The sequence below is a fragment of the Anser brachyrhynchus genome, assembly GCF_964034855.1.
Source record: "Anser brachyrhynchus genome assembly, chromosome: 3".
NCBI lineage: Eukaryota > Metazoa > Chordata > Aves > Anseriformes > Anatidae > Anser > Anser brachyrhynchus.
The window spans coordinates 109,792,939-109,818,085 of NC_137696.1; the positions used below are offsets into that span (position 1 = coordinate 109,792,939).

At 37.5% G+C, this 25,147-nt stretch overlaps 1 protein-coding gene across 4 annotated transcripts in view; it reads right to left on the bottom strand.

The window, feature by feature from the left end:
* KIDINS220 (kinase D interacting substrate 220) overlaps positions 1 to 25,147 on the bottom strand; it is a 73,006-nt gene that overhangs the window by 2,699 nt on the left and 45,160 nt on the right. For 2 of the 4 annotated variants that reach the window (XM_080585969.1, XM_080585970.1), the window contains exons 23-28: positions 18,608 to 18,786; positions 16,881 to 17,107; positions 12,022 to 12,132; positions 4,302 to 4,448; positions 2,626 to 2,724; positions 1,276 to 1,524 (exon numbers count right to left, since the gene is read on the bottom strand). In XM_080585969.1, coding sequence (XP_080442095.1) covers positions 1,276 to 1,524; positions 2,626 to 2,724; positions 4,302 to 4,448; positions 12,022 to 12,132; positions 16,881 to 17,107; positions 18,608 to 18,786 — 1,012 coding nt within the window. Of the gene's footprint in view, positions 1 to 1,275; positions 1,525 to 2,625; positions 2,725 to 4,301; positions 4,449 to 7,291; positions 7,325 to 11,116; positions 11,174 to 12,021; positions 12,133 to 16,880; positions 17,108 to 18,607; positions 18,787 to 25,147 lie in introns of all 4 variants that reach the window. The other 2 variants (XM_080585972.1, XM_080585971.1) reach the window with 2 other exon arrangements.

The following is a 25,147-nucleotide window of genomic DNA, read 5'->3' on the forward strand; positions in this document are numbered from 1 at the left end:
CTAAAAGAAAATGTTGGTTAAGGGACTTCTATATGCCCTGACTCCTAATCAACTCAATGCACGCAGCAAAATGCAAGAATCTCAGAACTATCAACACTTGATTTTTTATGCGTTATTCACTACTTTTTATTCATACTCACAGCAGCTATAGTTCTTCACTAACAAGAGAATTATTTGATTGTGTTGTACATTTCCAGGAGTACTCCTTCCCTGTTTTCTCAAGAAGGACAAATTACCTTCCTCGCTCTTTCAATTTAATTTCAGATAACTCTACGGACATCAACTATTTATTTAAACTTGCATCTTAAAATGTTTTTAAAAATATTTTCTTACACTTCTGTGCTTTTGAGACAAAAACAATGTTAAAAATTTGATTCATGCCACTTAGGTTTTGAAAAACATACATTGATACTCAGTTGCTGTAAATGGATTAAGGGTAATCAGGATCTTACATAGACGTGTGCATATATGCATTCACGTATGTATCTGGGATATATACCCCAAACCTCTGTTCAGCTATATCTTTGAATACTAAAAATACAGCCTATAGCTTGTAATTTGAGATGTCTTCCTATTTTGATGGACTTTCAAGGTTTTCTAATTTAGGCCTTCAAAATCAGAGATGAAAAAGCTGCAACATGGATTTTAGGGGGAAATTATGACCACTATTTTAATACCATCTAATCATTCGTTAACTGTATTGTCTTGTTTCTTAAAAAAGGAAAAAGAAAAGCACACACTTAAGGTAATTTCATAAGATAAAACAGAAAACTGACCATACACAACCTATGGCAGAAACTATAGGTACAAAAGGATGTGAGCTGTGGAGTCTATGATTAGATTACATATTGTCAAAACAATGCTCCAATGTCCTGGAGCATTGCCTGTTTAAAAAAATAATAAATATATCAGTAATCTTTCAAACAATATAACTTCTGTCTAGCACATCCTTAAAATATATCATACACAAAGTCTGCATACTACAGAAAACAGAAATCCAGCAAAACATTACTATAAGCAATAGCTTTGATTTTTTTCTTCTCGAGGAGTGATTACTGGAACAGTTTTGAGATGGGAAAGACTAAAGCCCTTGACTCTCAGAGAGTATGATTAAGAGTTTTCATCTCTGCTGCACTTCAGTCTTTGTCAAGACTGAGAACTGGAAGTACCTGAACCGTCACAGCAGACTTACTTCTTGACCTGTCTGTACCTCAGAATGTAAAAAGCCATTTACCATACTGATAAGCACGTAGAATACATTCCTCTATTAAATACCTGCCAACTTAAGTTACTATGGCGCGGAGGAGCTTCATCAAGACCAATTGTGTTGAGTTCTTCAAAGCTGAAGTTAAGCGTGTAGGGAGCTTGACCAGAAAGACCTGTAAGCTCAGTGTGAGGCAACTCAGTGTTATGCCCAGGACGACGAGTAAGTTCACTATGAGAAATCGCAGATGTAGCATGCTCAGTTGTTCCACGAGGATCTTCCTGAACAGCCTGATTTTCTGAATTTCTCATTTCAAGTATCTTAACACACACACAAAAAAAAGAGAAGGTGCAAATGTAATCATATGAATAGAAAAAAAAAATCAAAATTGTTAAAGAAGGGCTGCTACATATACAAATAAGCAATTCACAAATTCCATATACAAGTATACTTGCATATGTGGTTGTGATCATGGCAAACTATGAAAAAAGATCTGTTTACAGACCTAGTACATTCATTGTCTTTACTACAAACCACATTTTCATATTACAGATTTTTCTTGTATTTACAAAATTACTTATTATTACTCAGACCATTAAACCAAGTTACATGCCACAAAACACTTCCAATAAATTTTTGTAAAACACAGTGATAAATTACAGATCTTTAAGCAAAAACAAACATTCTGGTTTATAGCTTTAATCAACCTGAATCTAACAATAAATGTCTTAAAATTATCAGTGTTTTGAAAACTGATTCAGCCGTTCAGAGACATACTGCACTTTTCAGAAAGAAAACTGGCAATGTACTAAAAATACTTAAAAATAAGCCACAATTCTCTGTGATGTATATCCCTCACTATAAAACTGATATTTACTCTCAAAGTGGGAAGGGGGAAATTAGGTATCTATATATGCTTCAGTAGTAGTATAATGTGAGAATGCTGCACTCAATACAAGTATGTGTCAATAAAATATTACCCGTTTATCTGATTGGGTTGACCCCTTTAGCTTAAGTTCCATTAAAAACTGTGCTTACGCAATTGTGCGCCATGCATTTCTAACAGCCTGGCCATCCACTTCCTCTCACAAATACACCTTGAATTCCCTTACTAACAGGACAGAGGCCTCAGAGAATTAAGTTCTGACATTTCATGGAAGTAGTCAAATCTTACAAAAAGAGGAGGAAAAACTTCAGAATTCACAATCAAGTAAGACGCAAATTCATAAACAACCAGTTCTTGGTTGCAAGTACTCGAGACAAAAAGATAAAAATCACAAAATAATAAACACATGCATGCTTTAAGATGTTGCTTATCGTTTTAAACATAATAACAAGCAAGCAATACGAAAAAAAAGATAAGGTTCATAACAGAAAAGACTAATTTATGGTGTCCTGAAGTTCTGAAGAGGAGATCTTACCATGCTCCTGAACAGGTGCCAGTCACCAAAGTTCATATTCATTTCTTTTTTCAGTTCATCAATGTTGCATTGAGCCAAGACACGTCCATTTATATTTGCCTGAAAAAGTAAAAGTAAAACTAAATAACGTAAGTTACTGATACAAGAATTGTCGTGTGATGGTAACAGACCAGAAAGGTGAATATACTGATGGGGACTACTACAGAAATTCCTCAACATCACTTTTAAGTCCAATCCTACATAATAAAAACATATATACATATGTTATACAAAGATTATTAGGCTACTAAGTCCCAAGCATCACCTGATCCCTGGCTTGAGGCATCCAAGATCTACACCCAGAAACCTCCCTCCCTGCACAAATACAAGCTCACATTCTTGCCATCATCAGAAATCCCTGGGATGGAAGACCAGATTTCTGTTTTTTCCCCCCAATCTTCCTCATAACTCAGAGATCAACAAAGAAGTGCCTAAACACCACCTATATCCCAAGAAGGTGATTCTTCATGTTGGACTTATGTAAATAACATAATTCTTTATGTTGGACCTAAGTACGCTGTACTTAATTCCTTCAAACAGCACCAAATTCAATATAGAGCCATTTTCACAGCATAACAGTGAAGGGTATTTTTCTTTATACCATGTATTGGAGGATCAGCAGAATCATGTCTTACAAGGGTAGCTACAAAATGGAAGGCTTGAGTTGACCACTCTGCTCAGTCTGAGGGAACTCGGTGCGTCAGCTGCCATATCTCAGTAAGATGTACTTAATCAAACCAGGAAAAAGACCAGACTGAGCCATTTTCTTTCTTCCTGTTTACACTCAACCACTCATAGTAAGAAATACAATGAAATAAATAAGAGGAATCTCATCAGAAATAACTGAGGAGCACAGTCTTTTAGCACCATAGAGCCACTGAAGCAGTTGAATTTTCTGCAGCTAGACCTAGTGAGCTGCAATCTCACATTCAACTTCTTGCTTTAAGCAACACTGCTGACGCTTCTGGTGATGAACTTGTCTCCTATTCCTTGAATCAACAATCTCCCAGTATTTTAAGATATGATAGGCGCTGGCACAAATCAAGCTCGGCAAAACCATTCACTAATTACAATCTTTTTTTACAGTATTTTTCCCTTCTTTCTTCATATAAAGAGCACACATAATGGTGAAAAAAAGTAATAAAGACAAAAATGAATGTTTTAATATCTCACAGAAAAGAGTAGGAACAGAAAAATGTACACTGGCCTTGTTCTGAAGCAAATAGATGGGGAATGTGATAGGAGCGAAATGGAATTGTCTTGACTACTCATTTACAACAAAAGATGTTAGACAACTTTTCAAGGGAAAAAAATAAGCTGCTACCTGGATGTAGAACATATTTACAATACTATTCATCTAAATATGACAATTTAAAAATTGGTTTTCTTTTTTCTTTCCTCAAAATAATCAGTCTCATCAACATGTATATTTCTGTGTTTTTCTTTTTAGGAGGTTTTTCTCTGAGAAACACAGACTTGTCTTAAAATGCCCCTTCAACTTGGCAAAAATTAATATGTTCTGATATTCAATGTGTTTCAACAAACATTTCCAAAGAAAAGCAGCAGCTAAATATTTCCTTTCTCATGTTTATGTCTGTGTTTAGATATTAGATGCACTAATGAAATTCAGCAGATACCTTTCTTATAGTTGCAGAGTACTGAGGTAGCATGCTCTGGTCCAGACCGTCTATCTGCTTTAGCTTCTCACAAACGGCTTCCACGCTCATCGTGCTCAGAGACACATGCGACGCTCCTGTGGTCGATCCTGTGCCTGCTCCTCCTCCCTGTAAGAAGCGAGAAAACGTGCATAAAAGATATGTTCAAATACTCAGTACACCCAGAATTTCTCAATACACACGAGCACAAGCCAAACTGTGTTCAACTACATTTTAAAATTAAGAGATGAGAACAAGAAAGCACAGGCATTTTTAATTAATATCAGAATATCTATATACTGGGAAACCCTCAGTCTTTATATGAGAAAAAGCAGAGCATCTTGAGTCCTGCCTATGTGAGAAAACAACTCTCTTAAATAATCCTATTTAAGAAAAACAAAAATCAGGAATATTAAGTAAGGGTTAATCAATTTCAAATGCATCTTTATTCAAAGTTTCCCACTGATTTTAGCAGTTAGTTTGTTTTTGGATGTTGATTATTATTGTTATTGCTATTTTTTAAATAACCCGGACAACTTTTTCCTATCTTAAAAAATTCCTGGTTTACCATTAGACAAAGATGACCTGAAACACAGTTCCTCAATTACTTGGATTCACTGGGTACTTTTAGCAGTATCTGTTCATTTATGTAAAATCAGTCAAGGCGTATCACTATCAGAGCAGGGAAATACAGTGCAGCACTGCTGCTGTCCTCCAAGATACTGTAAGGATGTTTCACGTGTCTGGAGCTTTGGCAAGACTTATGTAGAAATCATTCACATCTCAGATCTGTAACACAGAAGTTGCCCTGATAACGTTGCCAGCTTCTGGGAATTTCCAGGAAAGTGTGGAAAGCCAAAACAAATACATCTGCACACAGTCAGCATATTAAGACAGTGTTTTCTCAAAAAAACAAAAAAAATAACACCCACATTATTCCTGGATGGGCAAAGTGCAAAGATCTGAACAAGTCAATTGCTCCCAATTTCTAAAAGCAAAACCAGAACTAGTTCCACCAGGTATGTTTTTTTTTGGTTTTTTTTTGTTTGTTTGTTTGTTTTCCACCCTCCTCTGGGGGGGGAGGTTGTACCTTCCCTTTTTCTGAACATGAAGTTTTGGTTTGGGCTCCATAAACCATCCACCAAAGTGAAGCTCATTTTAGGAGGATGGAAAATAGCTTCTGAAGATTCAGAGCTCATCATCACATGCGTAAATTTAAAAGTACATTTTGAATTTCCAAAGTTCAATTAATCAAGTTAGGCTATATTTCTTAATCACCAATTAAGGCTATTTTTGTAATCCCAATATGTTGTTTTTGCTTTTGTTTTTAATTTTTAATTACTTCAAAGTTATTTATTTAATCTTGCAGAATTAATAAATTAATAGATCCAAAATAATTACCTACCAAAAGCAAGAATTATTACGCTTAATGGCATTAACCTTATCTAAATTGTCTAAAACCTGAGTATTTGAGAACGCGCTATTCAGTTATAAAGGCAGCAAACCCCAAACTCACTCTCGACTACGTTAACCTCAGAGTTATCTTGTTGTTATTGGAGATATCCTCATCTGGGGAGGCTGGCAGATTTCGCACCTAAGCTGCTCTGAGGTTCAAGGTTCAGATGCTATGACATGTAATTCCCCCCGAGTTCTCTGCCAGATATGCTTGAAATGGTCTTAAAACAGGCGAACAATCAACTTCACTCAAAAACACTACAGGAGGTGGTGGGGATCCTAAGCACACTTGGCTGAAAACAGAGCTGGGGCTTCTTCTTTCGACCATTTATATAACTGATATTAGATGTCAACTGGACACTAAATAAGAGATATTCCTATTTTCTGAGCAGGTAGTCTACTTAAATTATTGCATAAAATTAAGCATTATACTTTCAGTACAATCCAGGCACCTGGCTTAGTGGCTCAGTACTCCTTCCAAGGACAAGCCAGTTACTTTTCAGATCCTGCAGTGTCTCCCTAATTACGTGCCTACAACACCTGATTAGTTAACATATTAAGCACCTAAAGGAGGGAATTCAGATCTCAGTTTAACCTGATTTTTAGTACAACTAAAATCCTCATTTAGTTACCTAAATAGAAACCAACCAGCAAACTGATGATGTTGACAGGAAAGAGTTTGATCTACAAGCTAGTTATTGCATATTTCTCTTCTGTAAATCCATGTTTTCCTCTTTTAAAAAAATCATTTTCATTTTTTCTTCAGACTGCCAAACAGTTTTGTCTAATATTTTCCCATAAGCACACTATTAATTATTGCTATGAGTATAACACATCGATAAACAAAAGGTATTATGTCAATTCAAATCATAACTACCTTTTTGAAGCCAGAATTACATCGTGGCACTGCTAAAGGAAATGGTCCCTAAGCAATGCGTATAAGCAATTGCCTTTGTTCACTAAATCTATTAGATAGAGCATCTATCAGTATCTACAAATAAATGAAGTTTTTAAGACTTTTAATTTAAGTTCTCCTTCAGATCAAAATATTTCTTTAAACAGTCAAGAACAAGTCATACTTTCTGCATGCATTAAGAGTTAGTTTAGAAAGTCCTCTTTTTGTGTATAAAAATATATGGAAAAGTAGTCTAATATTTAGACTATTTTTGTTAAAGCGTGAACTGTTTGAAATAGATGCACATTAATCCAAATCATTCTTTATAAAAAGCACTCTGAAGAGTAAGTAATGCAATAGCTTTAGGGATATTGTCATCACGTAAGTGAATTAAAACTGTACTTAAACTGACACATTTTTCAGCCTTAGTGGTTTTGTTAAAGATGCTTAAAGAACATTAGTCGGAAAAGTATTTGCCATGCAAAAGCTAAAAGCAGCTTGTCAAAACAAACCTCAAGGCTAGTAATGAGCATTAGTTTACAGACAGCCCAGCATGAAGTGCCAGTACGACAGCTTCTGAAATGACTCTAAAAAGTGCGTAATTCACAGAAAGTGGCTGTACCTGTCTTTGTCTGTTTAACCCAGACTTACACGGCTTTGAGGAGGAACAAAACAGAATGAGAAGAAACAACAGCTTAAAGTGACATCAACAAGACTGAATATACAGATGGCATGCTTTCAGGGAAACAGAGGAAATCAGTGTTAGGACAGAAAGGTACCATACAGGGATACTTTCATAACTTGATGAAACTTTTAGGACAGACCTTCATAGTACCCATTTAGGATATGCTATACGAAGACCATTTTCCCATGAGCAGACTAGTCTGTTTTGGACGTGTACAACAGCACAGCATTTTGCTTGCGTAAGAGTTTTACACTGTATTTCCGATGGAAAATCTTGCTGTTAAACACATTCTCCTGTCAAGATCACATTCTACTACCTGCATTTCAAATGTCTTTGAAACCTTGTACTTAAGCATGCAAAAAAAAAAAAAGATAAATCCCACCACCCATAACACTTAAAAGGTACTACTAATAACAAATAGCAAGAGTAATGAGTAAATATTCAAAACGCAACAATGCCACATAAAAGCGTATGTTCGTTCATGCTCAAACTTCAGAAAAGCAATTCTCGTTTCTTAAAGGGTATTCTATATTTATCTACAGTGCATGCACTGGGCCACGTTAGCTCTCAACCAAAGGACGCACACTATATTTTAAGTTATTACGCATTCTATGCAGCATGAAAAATGTATTGAAACAACAATTATATTGCAACAAGCTGTATTCTAACAAGTCATAATTAACAATGCAAACTAAAACAGCCAACTAAGATTATTATGGATAACCACTTCTAAAGCTAGCTTGGTTTCTAATATAACAGGGGACACTATGGATAAGACTTCAACTCAATGAGAAATTATTTAGAAGAGCACTCTAGAAGTTTTTGCAGCTCCTGTCAGAAATCACCATCTGTACAGTATAGTAAATACATTAAAAAACAAAAAAAACAAAAAAAAAAACACTATACTTTGTATTGGGATAGTAAAGTCAGCAGAAATGCATATTTGCCTCTGTCTTGGTTTCGGCTGGAATAGAATTAATTGTCTCCCTAACAGTTGGTATGGTGCTGTGTTTTGGCTTTAGGATGAGCATAGCGCTGATAGCACACGGGTGGTTGAGCTGTTGCAGAGCAGTGCTCACACTGCCCGGGGCTGTTCTGCTCCTCGCGCTGCCCTGCCAGCGAGGTGCCTGGGAGGGCACGGCCAGGACAGGTGGCCCAGGCTGGCCAAAGGGGTGTCCCACTCCATGTGGTGTCACGCTCAGCAACAGAACTGGGGTGAAGGAGGAAAGGGGAGGATGCTTGGGTTGATGGCATTTGTCTTCCCACGAAACCGTTCCACACGCTGAGCCCCGCTCTCCTGGCAGGGGCTGACACCTGCCTGCCGAGGGGAAGCAGCGAACGGGTTCCCTGGTTTGCTCTGCCTGCACAGGCAGTTTCTGCTTGTCCTAGCAAACTGTCTGTGTCTTAACCCATGAGTTCTCCCACTTTTACCTCTCCAATTCTCTCCCCATGGCACCTGGGGAGAGCAAGCAAGAGACTGGGTGGTGCTGAGCTGCCTGCCGGGGCTAACCCACAGCAGCCTCCACCACAGATGGGCAGAAGCTGATATCTCCAATCACTAAAGAAATTAGGTGTGACTTAAGCTGATACCCTAAAATTTGCAATGCATCTACATTTTGATACAACTACATAGATAGTATTGGTAAACTTACTGGTTTGACATCTATGTATAGAATAGTAAACTATAGTCTAAGATAAATTAATTTTTATCAACAAAATCCAAAAGTAGATGGTAGCACAAGTCAGATTATTTATACACGACTGACTGCTCTCAAGGTATTTCTGATTTTCATTAAGCTAATCTAGATTTACATTGATTTTACAAGACTAATGATTAAGATTTGAAATTTTAGAACAACAGCAGGGGCCTTAGCCAGATCACATAAAATCCTCAGCACAGCTGTCAGCTCATGCAAGGAGTAGCATGATGACCTGTATATAAAAAAAAGTGATACTCCTGAAGTAACTGTTTCTTGCTCTGTAAGATTAAAAATAATGATTAATTATGTTTTACACATAAGTAAAATTGCAACATTTCTGGCTTCTTTCCAGATTTACATGAAAGGCAATTCTGATTCTATACGCCCTTCTTGTCTTTAGTCATCAAACCAGTTACACATTTTAGTGCTCATTAATTATTTTATACAGTTGCCTTTTTTTCTTTTTTTTTTTAAGTTATTTCATTACTTTACATACACTAATCTATTTAAGATACAAGTAAAAACTGTATTATTTATCTAGTGGCAGCGATCCATCAATTGAGAGCTACCTAACTAGATGGATAAAATTATTGTATCTATCACCTATGGATAACTGCAATACTTAAAGCAAGTATAATACTGTTTCTTTTTAACTGAAATTTCAATAAAGCACTGAGGAGATGCAAAAGGACTGGGAGATATGGGACAAGAAGATACTGAGATAAGGAACCACACACAGGGAAGACATCAGCATCTCCAAAAATATACTACAAGAAAACATTACCTCAAAGTCATCCCTTCACCCAAGGTACCTGATGACCTGGGAAAGAGAACTTTAGGGTAAGTTCTCCATTGCGTTTCCATAATTGCTAAATGAAGGTTATGTGGAATTAAAAACAGCAGTTCTGGGGTCTGTGTTTTGTGGGTTTTTTTTTCCCCCCTCTCTTCATTGTACAACGAGAATACTTTTTTGTAACAATTTACTAGAAGAAAAAAAACCACCACCACTGAGATCTAACTATAACTGTTGCCAACAACTATTGGCAGCAATAATTATGAAAATGATTTAAATTGTATTAACCTCTTTGCTTTGGTAGTAAATCATAATGATTTTCCACTGATTCCCAGTTAAAATTAAAACTGATATCCATAAAGAAGACACCTTTGTGCCAGTATTTACAATAAAACAAAAACAAATCGTAGAAAAGGCAGATGTCAGCATTCTGACTCAAGAATAAACTTATGACCTGTAATTTTATTTTTAGTTTATTCCCATGAAACGTTGCTTTATACTGTGTTAACTGCAATCACAGAATGACAGGACTGTAGGGGTTGGAAGGGACCTCCAGAGACCATTGGGTCCAACCCCCCTGCCAAAGCAGGTTCCTTAGAGCTGGCTGCCCAGGTAGGCGTCCAGATGGGCCTTGAATATCTCCAGAGAAGGAGACCCCACAACCTCCCTGGGCAGCCTGTTCCAGTGCTCCGTCACCCTCACCGTGAAGAGGTCACCCTCACTGAAAAGAGGTTGGCCAAATCCCTCTGTCTCACACACTTGAGGTATTTATAAACATTGATAAGATCCCGCTCAGCCTTCTCAAGGCAGAACAGACCCAGGTCTCAGCCTTTCTTCACGTGGAAGATGCTCCAGGCCCTGTATCATCTTTGTGGCCCTCCACTGAACAATGGCTTTATGCCACCAGCTAAAGAAGTAGGGCTCAGGTGACAGAGCTGACTAAAACAAGAAACACACAGCTACTTCATTCTAGAATCTAAGTTACACATGACCAAGCTCATTCTCCAGTCTGTTTAGCTACCACGATACTCACGAGAGCTACTGAGAAAGGTAAGGGGAAAACTACGGGGAAAAATGTACTATATCTTATAAGTGAAATATTAGCTCTTAAATTCATTCACGAACTACATTAGTTTTCAGCTACTCTATTTGCCCACCAAAGCCACTGATGCAGTGTTAGTGAACTGCAGTTATGATTAATGCACACTCATTACTGCTGGAAAAGCAATGAGATGCTAAAATTTCCACACCACATGACTACTCATTTACCATTGAGGGGTCTGTGGGTGAAGAAAGCCCCTCATCAGCATCCTCCTTGATAACATCCTAACAACAACAAAATATTACGGTTTGGGTAAAATAATCAAGGGCTAAACGAAAAATATGAAGCAAACAATGAATGAGAATGATCTCATAACAGTACATAAACGACACACACATTTGTTTTCCATTAGTGATTAAAGAAAGATTTCAAAACCTTTTGATAGCTTTGCTCAACATATCAATATCCTAAAATTAGAGCAACTGACAAGTGAGGTTTTTACTGACTTTTTTTAAGCTTTCTTTAGTTCTTAATTCCATTTGAACAGCCATCTATCAGAAAAATAAATACCATTAATAGGAAGCTAAGAAAGTCTGTTCATTCTTCCTTTTCAATGGATAAAGCTGAATTATACTTATAAAATCATGCTGTATCTAATGCACAATTAAGATAAAATGTATTTTGTTCTACTTGAATATTTAAAACATTGCTTTTAACTTTGGCTTCCAATTTGTAGCATTCTTTACAACATTAAGGAATGTCCTTTTACCTTCTTCAGATGTCACAGAATTTGTATTACAAAAATTTGAATACAAATTTACCACTAGCATTCTTTTTCTTATAACATGCTATATCAATTATAGCACAGTTGGCATGTTTATTGAAATATTTTCCTGCCAATAGTACAGGCCTTGATACCTGGCTGTCAGAATTAGTTTTCATCTTTAAGTAATTTGTAAAGTTAAAACAAAATACATTTTAAATTACACGTTAATAACACCTTTGCTTAAACTATTTATAAGATAGAGCTTGCAGTTGTCTAATACCCAATCATCATTAATAACCTTCATTCGCATTACACGCTATATTTATTGTTTAGGTTAGTATTTGAATTATCCTTCAAAATACTTACTAGGCCATTGTTCTGATCTCTGGACAAACTCGTTTTTAGTGGTGGACGTGAGATGAGATGAGAACTGCCAGGGTAATACCTTGGCATGTAAAGATATGGGGCAAAGAATGGCTATGGGAAAAAAAAAATGTAACAAAAAAGGGACAAACAATTACACAAATCAAAATGTAATAATAAAATAAAACTTATTTCAACAAAGCACATCCTGTAGTTGAGTTTAACAAAGTGAAAAGAGCAATTATTAACAGCTTTCTTTACTTTTTGCATTTAACAGAAATCAATCAAAAGCACTGGAGCGAGTTCTTCAAAACCCCTCAGCAACTGACCCCCTTCTACTCCCTTCAATGGCAGTGGGTGCTCTGGCACGGTCTGCTGGAGGAACAGAGTTGGACACTAACATCTGATTTGAAAATGTGAAAAGGATTTACACTTACGATACTTTCACTAATCTCAGAGCTACTGAAATCAAAGTTAGATTCTCAGTAAAATTCAGAATGTTTCACAGGACAAAATAATTATACACAAAAAAATGGATATATAAAAGCATCACTAGAGCTTCCCATGCTTATGGTAACCGATCTGGAGGTTTGTTGGTTTTTTTTCTTCTACAAATAATAGACTTTAACATTATAGCAGAAAATATTTAGGCTTTGTTTAGTTAGAAATATGCCTGTGTGTGTTGTTCAATTACAAGTACCATTTTAAAGTAAAATGTTAATCATCATAAAACAAATATCGGAAACATTTTTTAAAAACAGAAACATTTTGTTTCCCACAAATACAACTTAACTCTAATCACACTTCTTGTAACCAGGTAGCCTTTTATCCCTTTTTACTAATCAGTTTAAAGAAAAGCAGCTACCCAAGTTTCCAAGTTTTAACAGCATATCAGTGTAAGGGGTCCAAAGGAGAACTCGGACTATGAATAAAGTCACTTCTAAGAGATACAGGGATCTAAAAGTTACAAACACACTTCCTTTTTAACAAAGTGCTCCAATCCTTGAAGTGCTGAAATTAATTGTACAAACACATTTCCTGAAATCCACACACTACCCACTGGCATGCGATTAAAATGTGTACGCACTTGAGAATGGCAAACCTTGTGGCCAGTAGTGCGTTTAAGAAGCGCTTTCGTAATACTGTTAAAGTTTTGTTTATCTGTGAATTTGACCTATGTTTTGAAATAAAGACCTTAATTTCCTTATCAGTTATCTTTTAAAGCAATGCAATGGAAACAACAGAATGCTCAGACTTCAGGATAAGCAGGATTATTGATTAATTCCTTATTATTATACTATTAATTCATTACCCAGTTCCTAAAAAAAAAATCTTCAAAATATATTTTCATACATAACATTTTAAAATTGTATTATATAGCTATTTAACAAACAAAACATAGTATTTGGTTTGTGTTTCTGCACATGACAAGATTATGAGTAGTCTACTGCACCAAATTCAGTGTAGACTAATTAATTTTATGACTACAAGGGAGGAGTAAAATGTGTTGAAATATTCCACTTTGGATTTATCAATAAGGACAAAAAACAAACAAGCAAAGAACTCTGCGTTCAGAAGCAGTTGTAAATGAATAGAGAAGTTAAATTTTACTTCCTGTGTACAACAATTGGACGGCATATGCTCCAACTTTGAGTAATTATGAAAAAATACAAACTGTTCCCTGTTCTTAGCTGCAAGAGGTAGTCTTTGGACACACACGTATACAATTACCACAAAAATTTCATATGCTCTTCCAACATACGAAGTTATGTGATATGCATTGTAATCATTAGTCTAACTGTGGGAGTATGTTTTTGTGTGATTTTTAATTTTACTTGGATAGGTAAGAAACAATATCTAGGCTTTGCCATACATTTACTGGCTGGTACAGAACGATTCAGAAAATACATTGATTTAAATTTATCTCATTGTCATAAAGCACACATTCTATGGTATGTTGCGGAAATAAACTTTTTTTGAAAAGGGTTTTATGTTACTTCTTAAATAATTAAATGCCTCAGTCTTCCATTAACAGCTTAAACCACGTGGAAAACCCACAAGGCATGAGAGGCTTAATTATTATACTGCATCCAAGTGCCTAGCTCTCACTGCAAAGACTACCCTCTGAAACATCGTGAGCACCTGCTTGTTGGTTGCGAGTCATCAAGCTACGAAGCGATGAAAAAATGTTTCCAATAAGGCAATTATACCATAATTTTTTTCACAATTTCTATTTATGCCTTGTGCCCACTTCAGCTGCTTCACTGCTTCCAAACTGTGGAATCAATTCTCCAATATAAGCCTAAGCTCTGCAGTCTCCAAGTATGATAATACAGATATCATGAAAATGTGAGATGAGTATAAATCCATGTTGGGCATAAGCCACTGCAGAGCTGTTCTCCAAGTCTGCAAATAGCCTATGAAGCACAAGTCTGGCCAAGATATCAAAGAATTTGCTGCTGGTCTGAAAAAAATAAAATTCTCACATACCATAAAGTCTAGATCCCGCTCAGGAAAATCCCGATTAGACTTGCCTACTGCTCTGACCTCTCCCATAGGAAATGTGATGTCAACAATGGTTTGTGACAGCAGCAATTTTGGGAAGCCAAACTTGAGTCCAACTTGTTGTCAGGGAACTGGACAGTAATCTGTACATCTCGATCACAGTCCAATACTGAGAGCCAGAGGGCCAAGTTGAAGAGCTGCTAAACTGGACTGTAATCCCTCCTTTACAGCTATGCACACAGAGAAAGGGGCTTTAAACCAAAAACAAGTAGATTTATGTGACTGGAAGTGCAAGAATAACACGGGAACATCTGAAGAAAAAAGCAGAAACATACAGAGTAATAATAATAGCAATAATAAAGAGTATTTCCTGAAAATAAGCAACCTGAGCTTCTCCCAATAGTTCAATGTTTGTTTGTTTGTCCTTAAGGACAAATGATTGCTTATAGACAACAGGACAGGAACCATTTACTATTCAGAAAAATGGCAATGCATCTATACCAAGAACTTAAGAGCACTTTGCCATAAAATTCAGGCATTTCCAGAGTAGCATTTGACTCCGTTGTGTTTTGTCATACAAATATCCAAGACCTCTCTTATATACTTCTGCTATATTACTGGGGAGAGCCTATTCTTCTATTACTGTTATTTTATTATATACTATTCTTACAAAAACCTGAGAAGTGAAACGCCATCTAAAATCCTGAAGAAAACTACTTTGTAGTCTGAATTTTCTCCTATTATAAAGTTCTCCTCATTTATCTCAGTATACAGTGTTCATGACAGCGTAACTCCATAGAAGAATGTAATAAATGTGTTCGTGTCAATATTTGGAAGTGTGAACCACTAAAAACGATTATACCCTAGAAGGGCAGTACAAAAATCCAGAGGAAGGCCAAAACAGAAACATGTTAGTCTTAAGTAGGCAGAAAGGAAAAAAAATAAGCATATCTTTAAGTCCATATATGCACATAATAAAAATGAATATATAAATTGCTTGTAAGAACAGCTATGACTCTCTAATAATTGCTTTTGTACTGATTATTAGAGGCATAAAAACATACAAGTTTCAATTGTATATTACCACACACTTTTAACCTTGTCATGTACAGTAACAGACAAAACCAGGACTTCCAATTAAAAGCTCACTTTAACAAAGCTGTTACTAACAGGAGGAAGATTCATGTGATAAGCATTGATCAGTACTGGACTACTTCAAAGAACGTGTTGTTGTAAGTTATTTTCAATGAAACAGCATATATGCTCAATACGGTTTTAAATAAGAATAATTTTAGAACAGATAAAAGGTTCTGTGCTACATGTACACTTTTCTGCCTTCGTCAACAAACACTGATTTAGGATAACTCAGTATTTTTCCAGCTTATTAGCTTGAACATAACATACTATCAAACTTTGTTAGTTAAAGCTAAGGGCGTTTCTTATATATAGAAGCAAGCCATGAATTACATCAGCTTTCTGATTTTCCCTGATAGCACTGCAGAAAAGAACAAAAAATAAATAAAAATACTGAATACATTCCACAAAAATAGAAAGTAACAAATTAATTGTGGAATGTGCTCAGAGTTTAAACAACTATAAACAAAATCACCCTAAATAGATCAGTACTACAAGTTTTAATATAAAACGCAACTAAAAAAACATTCTTCTTAACTGTTGCCTCATCTAATAAGCAGATATATGTATACCTCAGCAACTTGGAGCAATGTCAAAAATAGTTCATCTTACATTGTTTAGATTAAATCGCACTATACAGTGAAGTATTGCAACTTTCAAGTGAGCTGTGCACAGGACTATGTTTTCTAATGCCCACAAAGAACTAAAAAAAAGTATGATTTATGGAATTTATTTTAATTCTTTTAAATTAGTGCAACATTGGTTACGGGAAAAGATCCCAAAATAAGAGAGACAAAGGGAAGACATGTCTAGATACATTCTTGTGATGTAGTTCCTCACATGAGTTTTTGTATGGTTTAACTTGTCACCAAGAAAAAGCCAGAATCTCTTCTAACAACTGTAAGCAGGTATGGAAGGACTGCACAGTTTACCACTCAAGAAGTAATAAATAAATATCTACAGTATCCTACAATTGAGCCGTGTCTAAAAACAATTTGACCTTTTTTCCCCTTGTTTTATTTGTTTTTCTAATGCAATTTACCGCATTTCTCAATGAGACTACAATGACTGAACATTACTGTGAAGTTTACCAACTTCGGGGCTTTCAAACAAAACTCCATTTCCAAATATAATTTGCATGGTCTTTTAAATATTTTATAGACTACATCTGCAATATTACCAGATTAAATGAAAAGAACGTGAATTGGTTCTCAATTATTTACCCGATTGTAGAATGGATGCTGAGGTCCTGTCATACCACTATAGTAACTGCTATGAGGCTGGGGTGATAAAACTCCGCTGTTGAAAGGTCCGTTGAACGAGGTTGTGGAAGAGCAAGCTGATGAAGGCTGACTGAACAGAGATGTTGCTCTGGCAGGTGCCTCATGTAGAGGCAATGTGGGATAAGGAAGTCCTCCTATATTCATCTGATCCCTTGCAGCACGAACATCTGAAAAATAAAAAAGGCAGGAGATTTAACTTGAAAAATTTGAAAAAGTTTTGATTTGTTTGCGAATTGTGTCCAAGTCTGGGCCCCCTGCTACAAGAGAGATGTGGACAAACCAGAAAGAGTTTGAGGCCAAAGGGCTACCAAGATGATGAAAGGATTGGAGTACCTCTCCTTTGAGGAGAGGCTGAGAGCTGGGGCTGCTCCGCCTGGAGAAGAGGAGGCTCAGGGGGATCTTATCCATGTCTATCAATATCAGAAGGGAGGCTGCAAAGAGGACAGAGACAGGCTTTCAGTGGTGCCCAGCACCAGGAGAAGAGGCAACGGGTACAAACTGGAACACAGGACGTTCCGTTTGCACATCAGGAAACACTTCTTTACTATGCAAGTGATGGAGCACTGGCATGGGTTGCTCAGAGAGGCTACGGAGTCTCCCTCCTTGTAGATCTTCAAAAGCTACCTGGAGATGATCCTGGGCAACCTGCTCTGGGTGGCACTGCTTGAGCAGAGGGGCTGGATCAGATGACCTCAAGGAGGTCCCTTCCCACCTTAACTATATCGTGATTCTGTGAACAAAATCATGCCATCCCACTGCAACTATCAAATGCAGAGAAGGAAGTTGGGAAAAAAAAAGTCAAAGAATTCCAGTTGAGGACTGAAGAAAGTAAGTTTCACATAGGAAACAGCTGAGCAAAGGAAACCATTAATACCTAACTTCAGATCCCACTTAGGATACTGCCATACCAAAAACTCATCAGGATCCTATTTTAAAGATACAGTTTTCTACAAAGCTTTAGCATCTCTAAACAGGTGGACATGTTAGGATGCCTTAGCCTTACTCCAGACCCAACAGCAATCCCTAAGCAGTGCCATACTGTATGTCACAGCAGTTCACTTCAGCAGCAAGTGGTCATTGAGCAGAGCATTTTTGCGTAACAGCACATACCTGAATCTGATTTCATTTTTGAGACTACAAGCTAGTTTACACTAACTTGTGAAACAGATACTTGCTCTAGGAGCAGTTTAAATGTCATTCTAACACAGACTGAAAAATGACTGGTAAGTACCAACTGCACAGGTGTCTAGTAGGGGAATACATCAAAAGGAGACATTCCATTTTGTTTCCCTGGCTCCAGTTCTAAAGAATCTGACTGATGCTACTCAAAATTGTTAACAATGACCTGAAAGTAAACTTGCATTTCTACTAATAAAATATTGTGTAATATAAAGACAGCACGTGCTGTTTTTCCACAACTGCTAAAGCTGTCTTTGACTACCGCTCGTACCTTGCCCACTTTAAAGAGATGCTTTGCTCTACTATGATTTGGCCTTTACAGAAAAGCTACAGAGTGAAATGAACCCTACTGAAGTCAGGTCAGATGACAGGAAGTTCTGATTTGATGAACAAATCGGTGTTCTGTGTAATATGCAAAGTAGCTCCACCTAAAATGAAAAGTAATAATACAGTTGTCACTTTCTATTTATTTGAAAAAGCATACTCACCTGCAATGATTTCTCGTAGCTTAGGGTCTAAGTTGACAGTACATGGCAAAAATGTTCTTACATCACGTGCTACAAGAACAGGTGTTCGGGAAGATAAAAATACTTCAAAGTTCCGTATATCTCCATCAATTTCAAGCAGAGGTTCAACATCTTTAGTCGTTGGGATATTCTTTGAAATTCTGGTTGAAAAAAATATCAATAGGTTATAAACAAACCACATTAGAGTCTGACTTTCATAGTGAAATACTATGGAAAAAGACTGTCCAGTACAGTTGCATCTGTTCTCCTGTTTGCTGGAAAATGAAGAAAATCTATAAAAACCTGCATGGTCTTCAGAAAGAACAGTTTAGCATTTACTAATATGAAAAGACCATCAAAATTCTAAGTAGTCTGATCTAGCTGCAAGCTGCAGAGAAATCTCAGAGAAGCCATACAGAAGACTAAAATCAGATCAGAAATTTATAGATCAGTAAAATCAAATCCGAAGTAAGGGCAAGCTAGCATGTGTCCGCATTAACCTCAAACATTCATTCAAACTCTAATAAATAAATTAGAAATTCCACAATTAAAATTCTAACTTTTAAACTAATATCTCTTCCAACAGGAACAGTCAGGCATCTTAGACATTAATCAGAATCCAACAGTGAGTGATTTCATAGTAAAAGAGAAGAGAAAACAGTACCTGCTTTTAAATTATTCACCTTCCTTAAAAGGCAAGAAGTCACACGTATACAGTAACAGAGGAGAACAACAAAACAGTCAGACATGATCAATATGATGGACTGTTGATGCATTACATTTCTTTCAATTCCTTTCAATTTTACTAGGTATTAAAGAAAACACCTAGTCTGAATGGACCATGTACCTAAGAAATGAAGGCTACTGCTATACTATGCTGTTACAAGCATCATCTACAAATAACTTTATTCACAATGGTATTACATACTCCTACACTGGAGAAGTAACCAAGTATAAAAGCAGGTGTAGTCTATTCTAACAAAGGTTGTGATCCTGCAAAACATTATGAGTTGCACTTCAGATAGCACTGAGATTATTCACATTATGAGATTATTCACATAAACCATATGTAAGGCTTCAAGGGCTCCAGCCCTAGAACAGAAGGTGAAGTTTCTGTAGAAAGAGAAACTTGAGACTCAAAAGTAGGTTACAATTTCAAAGAATGGAAACGGTTCATCCTCCATTAGCATTTTTAAAAAAGGAAATAAATATCTAACAGGAGTTAAACGATCCTCACAGCAATGAATGAATGGTCAAAAGACAGAAATTTAACATGGGGCAGTATCAAGGTAAAACTTGTACACTCAAATTCTGAGAACTGTCTATTTTACATTAATATTTGGCTGCTACCTTAGGGTTTTCCATTTTGCCTTATGTCAAATTATAATTAAACTGACTTTAAATGCACGTTTTTAAATCAAACAACATATATCTTAAAAACTGGAACATTAACATGCATTTCTGTTATTCATATTTACTCTGAGTACTCTAGGCAAGAATTTTCATTTTGCCAGTTTTAAACTAAGTCAGTTTTTAAGGCAGGGACCGAAGAGTTAAAGAGTGGCCTAGTTCGACACTTAAATCTAGAAAATAGAATGCTGAAAAAGAATGTGACACAGATTTAAATAAAACACACAGCTGATGAATCACATGAAACAAATTAGCTGAATTTTAATGCCAGTTCTACTTAAGTCTGAATGTGAACAGTGTTCTGACTATGATGAACAAAGCTACTGTTCAGAAGCCAGTAGCGCACTGCTGGTGTACAGATTGAAGTCTCCATTCTAACCTCCTGAGCTCAACGGCTTAAGCTATGTCTTTGCAAGACATATTTATGTAAATGATAATCTTTTGGCAAAAAGCCACCAAAATCATAGGTGCCTGTACTTCTCGAATGAAAAAAAAAAAAACGTTTAGCAGGTAAAGAACTTCAAGAGTTGCTTTTGCTGGAATATAAGCACACAGATCTAAAAATTAAGTGCTGTGAACACCTTATTCTCCTTTTGGGGCTAGATTTTCCTGAAGCAGAAAAATTACTCTTTCAATCTGAAACATCAAAAGAAATACCAGTGTTGCTGAGTGCCTGCTTCCATTAGAAACTACCTGAAATTACAAGGAATGGGACCAAAACGGAACATTACGTTGACAGAAGTAAAACTTAAAAACTCATTCCACATGCCTTTCTATTAGTCATTAAAATTAAAAACTGTTTTCAGTGTGGATTAAAAGTTATAATCGGTTATTTCTTGATTTTTTTCCTCCAATAAAATAATTTGTTATAAAGATGCACAGATAAATCATGTTATCTCCTATTTGAAAGACTGTGAATTTGCTCTAAACATTTTCTAGCTTTGGTTCATCTTGCATTTCCATGACTGACTTAGAAGATGACCGCCATGGTCCTACAGCACCGAATGCTGCTGGCACAGGCTGAAGGAAGATGCTAAGCTGTCAGGCTTTACATGACACAGCCGGCCCTTTCACCATCTGCTGCTGGAGACGGTCACCACCCCAGGATGTGGCCCTGCACCACCAAGCCAGGTGGTGGTCAAAACACAGAAGCATTGAGCAGCCTTAGAATAATAGAATTAAAGAATCATTAAGGTTGGAAAAGACTTCCAAGATCACCTGGTCCAACCATCTCCCTACCACCAATGTCATCCACTAAACCATGTCCCCAGGCACCACGTCCAACCTCTCCTTAAACACCCCCAGGGTCAGTGACTCCACCACCTTCCTGAGCAACCTGTTTCGACGCTTGACTGCTCTTTCTGAGAAGAAATGTCTCCTCATTTCTAACCTAAACCTCCCCTGGCGCAACTTGAGGCCTGCCTGGCCATCACCTTCGCCTCCCAGCTTGCCTCCTCCCGTGGTTCAACCTGTCCTGATGCTCCCTGGCGGGTGGAAGGTTGATTTCTGCCAGACCTCACACCTGGAAGGGCCGTTCTCCCTGCCCTTCCCAAACCTCTCCCCCTGAAGGTGAAAACAAAGGCATCCTACAAGTTCCCTCTTCACACACCGAAACTTTTTTTCCTCAGCTTTTTACAGCACCAAGTAACCAGGCAAATAAGAGTCATTTAACTTTTGCACTCCATAAAAAGCAACACACCTAATTAATTAAAAATATTAAGCGATAGAGAAACAGAAGGCATGTCATGTTTTATTTATTACGTGCCTTTTAAGTTTTTCTCTCAATATAGTTTAAGATAAGGCTTAAAACAATGAAATCATTTCTCTTTCAGAATGACACAAAAACATTTTTTCCCTATAGGTCTGATGCTAAGAATAAACCTTGAAGATTCGGGCCATTCTGGAATGCAAGATAAAAATTTCATGCTTAACAACCTGATAATTAGATATCTGATCTCTTAATATCTAATAAACTGATACTAAGAATATAATGCTTCGCTCTGAAGTTATTTATCCTGTTCTTCTCAGATCTGCTCAGAAAAGCGATGGTATCTGCAGTCACAAGGGTGTTATTTCTTCTGGATTAAAAGCTCTCACACAAAACACTCTGTAACATTTAAAGTACTATCATTATATTAAGAATAGAGCTGCAAGTGAACTGCAAGTATTTTTTTCAAACTGCAACAGATAGTTTGGACATTGGAAGAGAACATTTGTTCACATACACGCTTGTATAAGAACAGGAATAAAAAAAAGTCATCATGCACTCAACACTAAAAGGGAATCAATGCTTTATTTTAATAAAGGCAAAAAAGGAAGCTATAGTTCACATAGCTATCTAGACAAAAATTATAAACCCCTCAGTGCATATTAAGTAGTACAGAGACTTCACTGAACAGATGCAATAGCTATTTAAAAACTCCTATTACCATAGGTATTCAGGAAAGCTTTCTTTGCAAAACTAAGTATCCAAGCCAAGTAACAGCAGATGAAGCACCTCTTCTAAGTGCTCTGGTTTTGATCACTTCAGAAAGAAAAAGCATTTTGATCCTTACAAGGCTGATGCCACTGATCCATATTACAAAGGTCTGATTTTAATTCAACTTTCCAGAATACCTCAGCACTCTTTAAAATTAAAAAAAATGTTAATACAGCTACAATTGCCTGAATTCATTCACAACCAACTAGACAAAAGAATTTTAAGAAATTGATATATTTATTAAACAAATGGAAAAGCAGCAAAATGGAGTAGCAAAGAAGAATTCAAGACTGCTCAAAACTGCTCTGTAAACAAAAAAGCAGTTATGTGTCACTAACTGAGAAGTCCCACCAGATCATTCACACCAGTGAAATATGAGAATACCGTTTTCAGCATTTACTCCAAAGAAAATCAGTTACAAAGCTACTTCACGGCTTTATGCAGGGCTTCTTTCTCTCAAGACCTTCACCTGTAGGACTTCAGCATTTCAACAAATATTTGCAGGTCCTATAGGATTAGAAATTGCTATGGGTCATCCTCGTCTCCAGCACAGGATTCTTTTCTGGGGCTACCTCATAGCATACAGTTTAACTTCAGAATTGGGCAAAAGAGCAGTCCTCCTCCGGAAGCCCAGGGCAAACACCTCACTCACAGAAGCACGAGTTCCACTTCTCAGAGAAAGGAGGACACCAATCTATCAAGCTGTTGCAAACACCATCCAAAATTGGAAGGCAAAAAGGTACAATCACTAATACTACATGAACTTCAATAGGTTAGTAACATTCAAGTCAACTAGGACCAAAGACATTTTACTTTCTTCACGCAGCCTTTGGATTACCTGAGCCGCTCCATACATTGCCTATCTGAAGCAGCTTCCTATGAGACATATTTATTGCATGGTGACATGAGCAAGTCATTGCAAGCAATACCATCAGCTCCCAAAGAATCTGATACCCCACGTTACTGCTCACATGCTTTTCCACCACTGAAATAGGACAAGTTTTTTCAGAATATGAAGTAAGTATTGTATCTCCTGTTTTTCCTGAGAAAGCGGATACACTGCATTTATTGAAGATTAAGAGACAAGACACAGGCCACTAGCCGTGTATAGCTAAAGGATGCATTTACAGCTTATCATCTTACCCCACAATGTTTTCTCATACTCTGAGTTTTTGAATAAACATTCTAACTTTGACAAGTATGTTCAGCAGGCACAAAGCGATATTATTTCCAATTTTACTTCCCAACTTTGACTCCCCCCAAAGTACACAAGCCTCATGAATTGACTTACATGGCTAAAAATAAAAAACTTGTTTCCAGAAATCATTTCTTGTGTTGCTGAAATTAAGGCTTCTGTGTTCTGCCCTAAACTAATATCACTCAGTAGAGTTTACAGGGATTGGAAATACACATAAGTTTTTTGTTTGCTTTGGTTTTTTGAGAGGGAGAGATGTCATTAATGCACATTAAAACTATTCTGTAAGCATTTAAAGAATTATTTGGAAATTAATTCAGAATAATAAGAAAAAATACAGGCTGGGTGTAGAATGGACAGCAGCCCTGAGGAGAAGGACCTGGGCGTGCTGGTTGATGAGAAGCTCAACGTGAGCTGGCAATGTGCCCTTGCAGTCCAGAAAGCCAACTGTACCCTGGGCTGCATCAAAAAAGCATAGCCAGCAGGGCAAGGGAGGTCCCCTCTGCTCTGCTCTCATGAGACCCCACCTGGAGTCCTGCATTCAGCTTTGGGGCCACCAGCACAAGAAAGTGTAGTGTGTTTACATGGCAAGGTTTTGGTAGCAGGGGGCCATAGGGGTGGCTTCTGTGAGAAAGATCTAGAAGCTGCCCCATGTTTGGTAAGGACCCCACTGCTGACCAGGGCTGAGCCAATAAGTGATGTTGTTTTGTGCCTCTGTGAGAGCATATTTAAGACAGGGGAAAAAAACGCTGCGCCACACAGCAGCCAGGAGAGTGACAGCAGTGAGGAACAGCCCTGCAGGCACCAAGGTCAGTGAAGAAGGAGGGGGAGAGGTGCTCCAGGCGCCGGAGCAGAAGTCCCCTGCGGCCTGTGGTGAGGACCATGGTGAAGCAGGCTGTCCCCCTGCAGCCCATGGAGTACCACGGTGGAGCAGGGTTCCACGCTGCAGCCCGTGGAGGAGACCACGGTGGAGCAGGTGGACCTGCACCGACGGAGGCTGCGGCCTGTGGAAGACCCCTGCCGGAGCAGATTCCGGGCCGGACCTGCAGCCTGTGGAGAGGAGACCACGCAGGAGCAGGTGACCTGGCAGGAGCTGCTGCCCGTGGGGGATCCAGGTTGGATCCCCCACGGTGCTCAAACACCTCTCCTATGAGGCCAGGCTGAGGGAATTGTTTCAGCCTGGAGAAGAGAAGGCTCTGGGGAGACCTTAGAGAGGTCTTCCAGTACCTAAAGGGGACCTACAGGAAAGCTGGGGAGGGACTGTTCATCAGGGAGTGTAAGGATAGGACGAGGAAGAATGGGGCTTTGGGCAACCCGGTCAAGTGGAAGGTGTCCCTGCCCATGGTGGGTGGTGGAAGCATATGATCTTTAAGGTCCCTTACAACTCAAAGCATTCTATGAGTCTATTACAAAGATAAAAATAAAAGGCAAAAGAGCT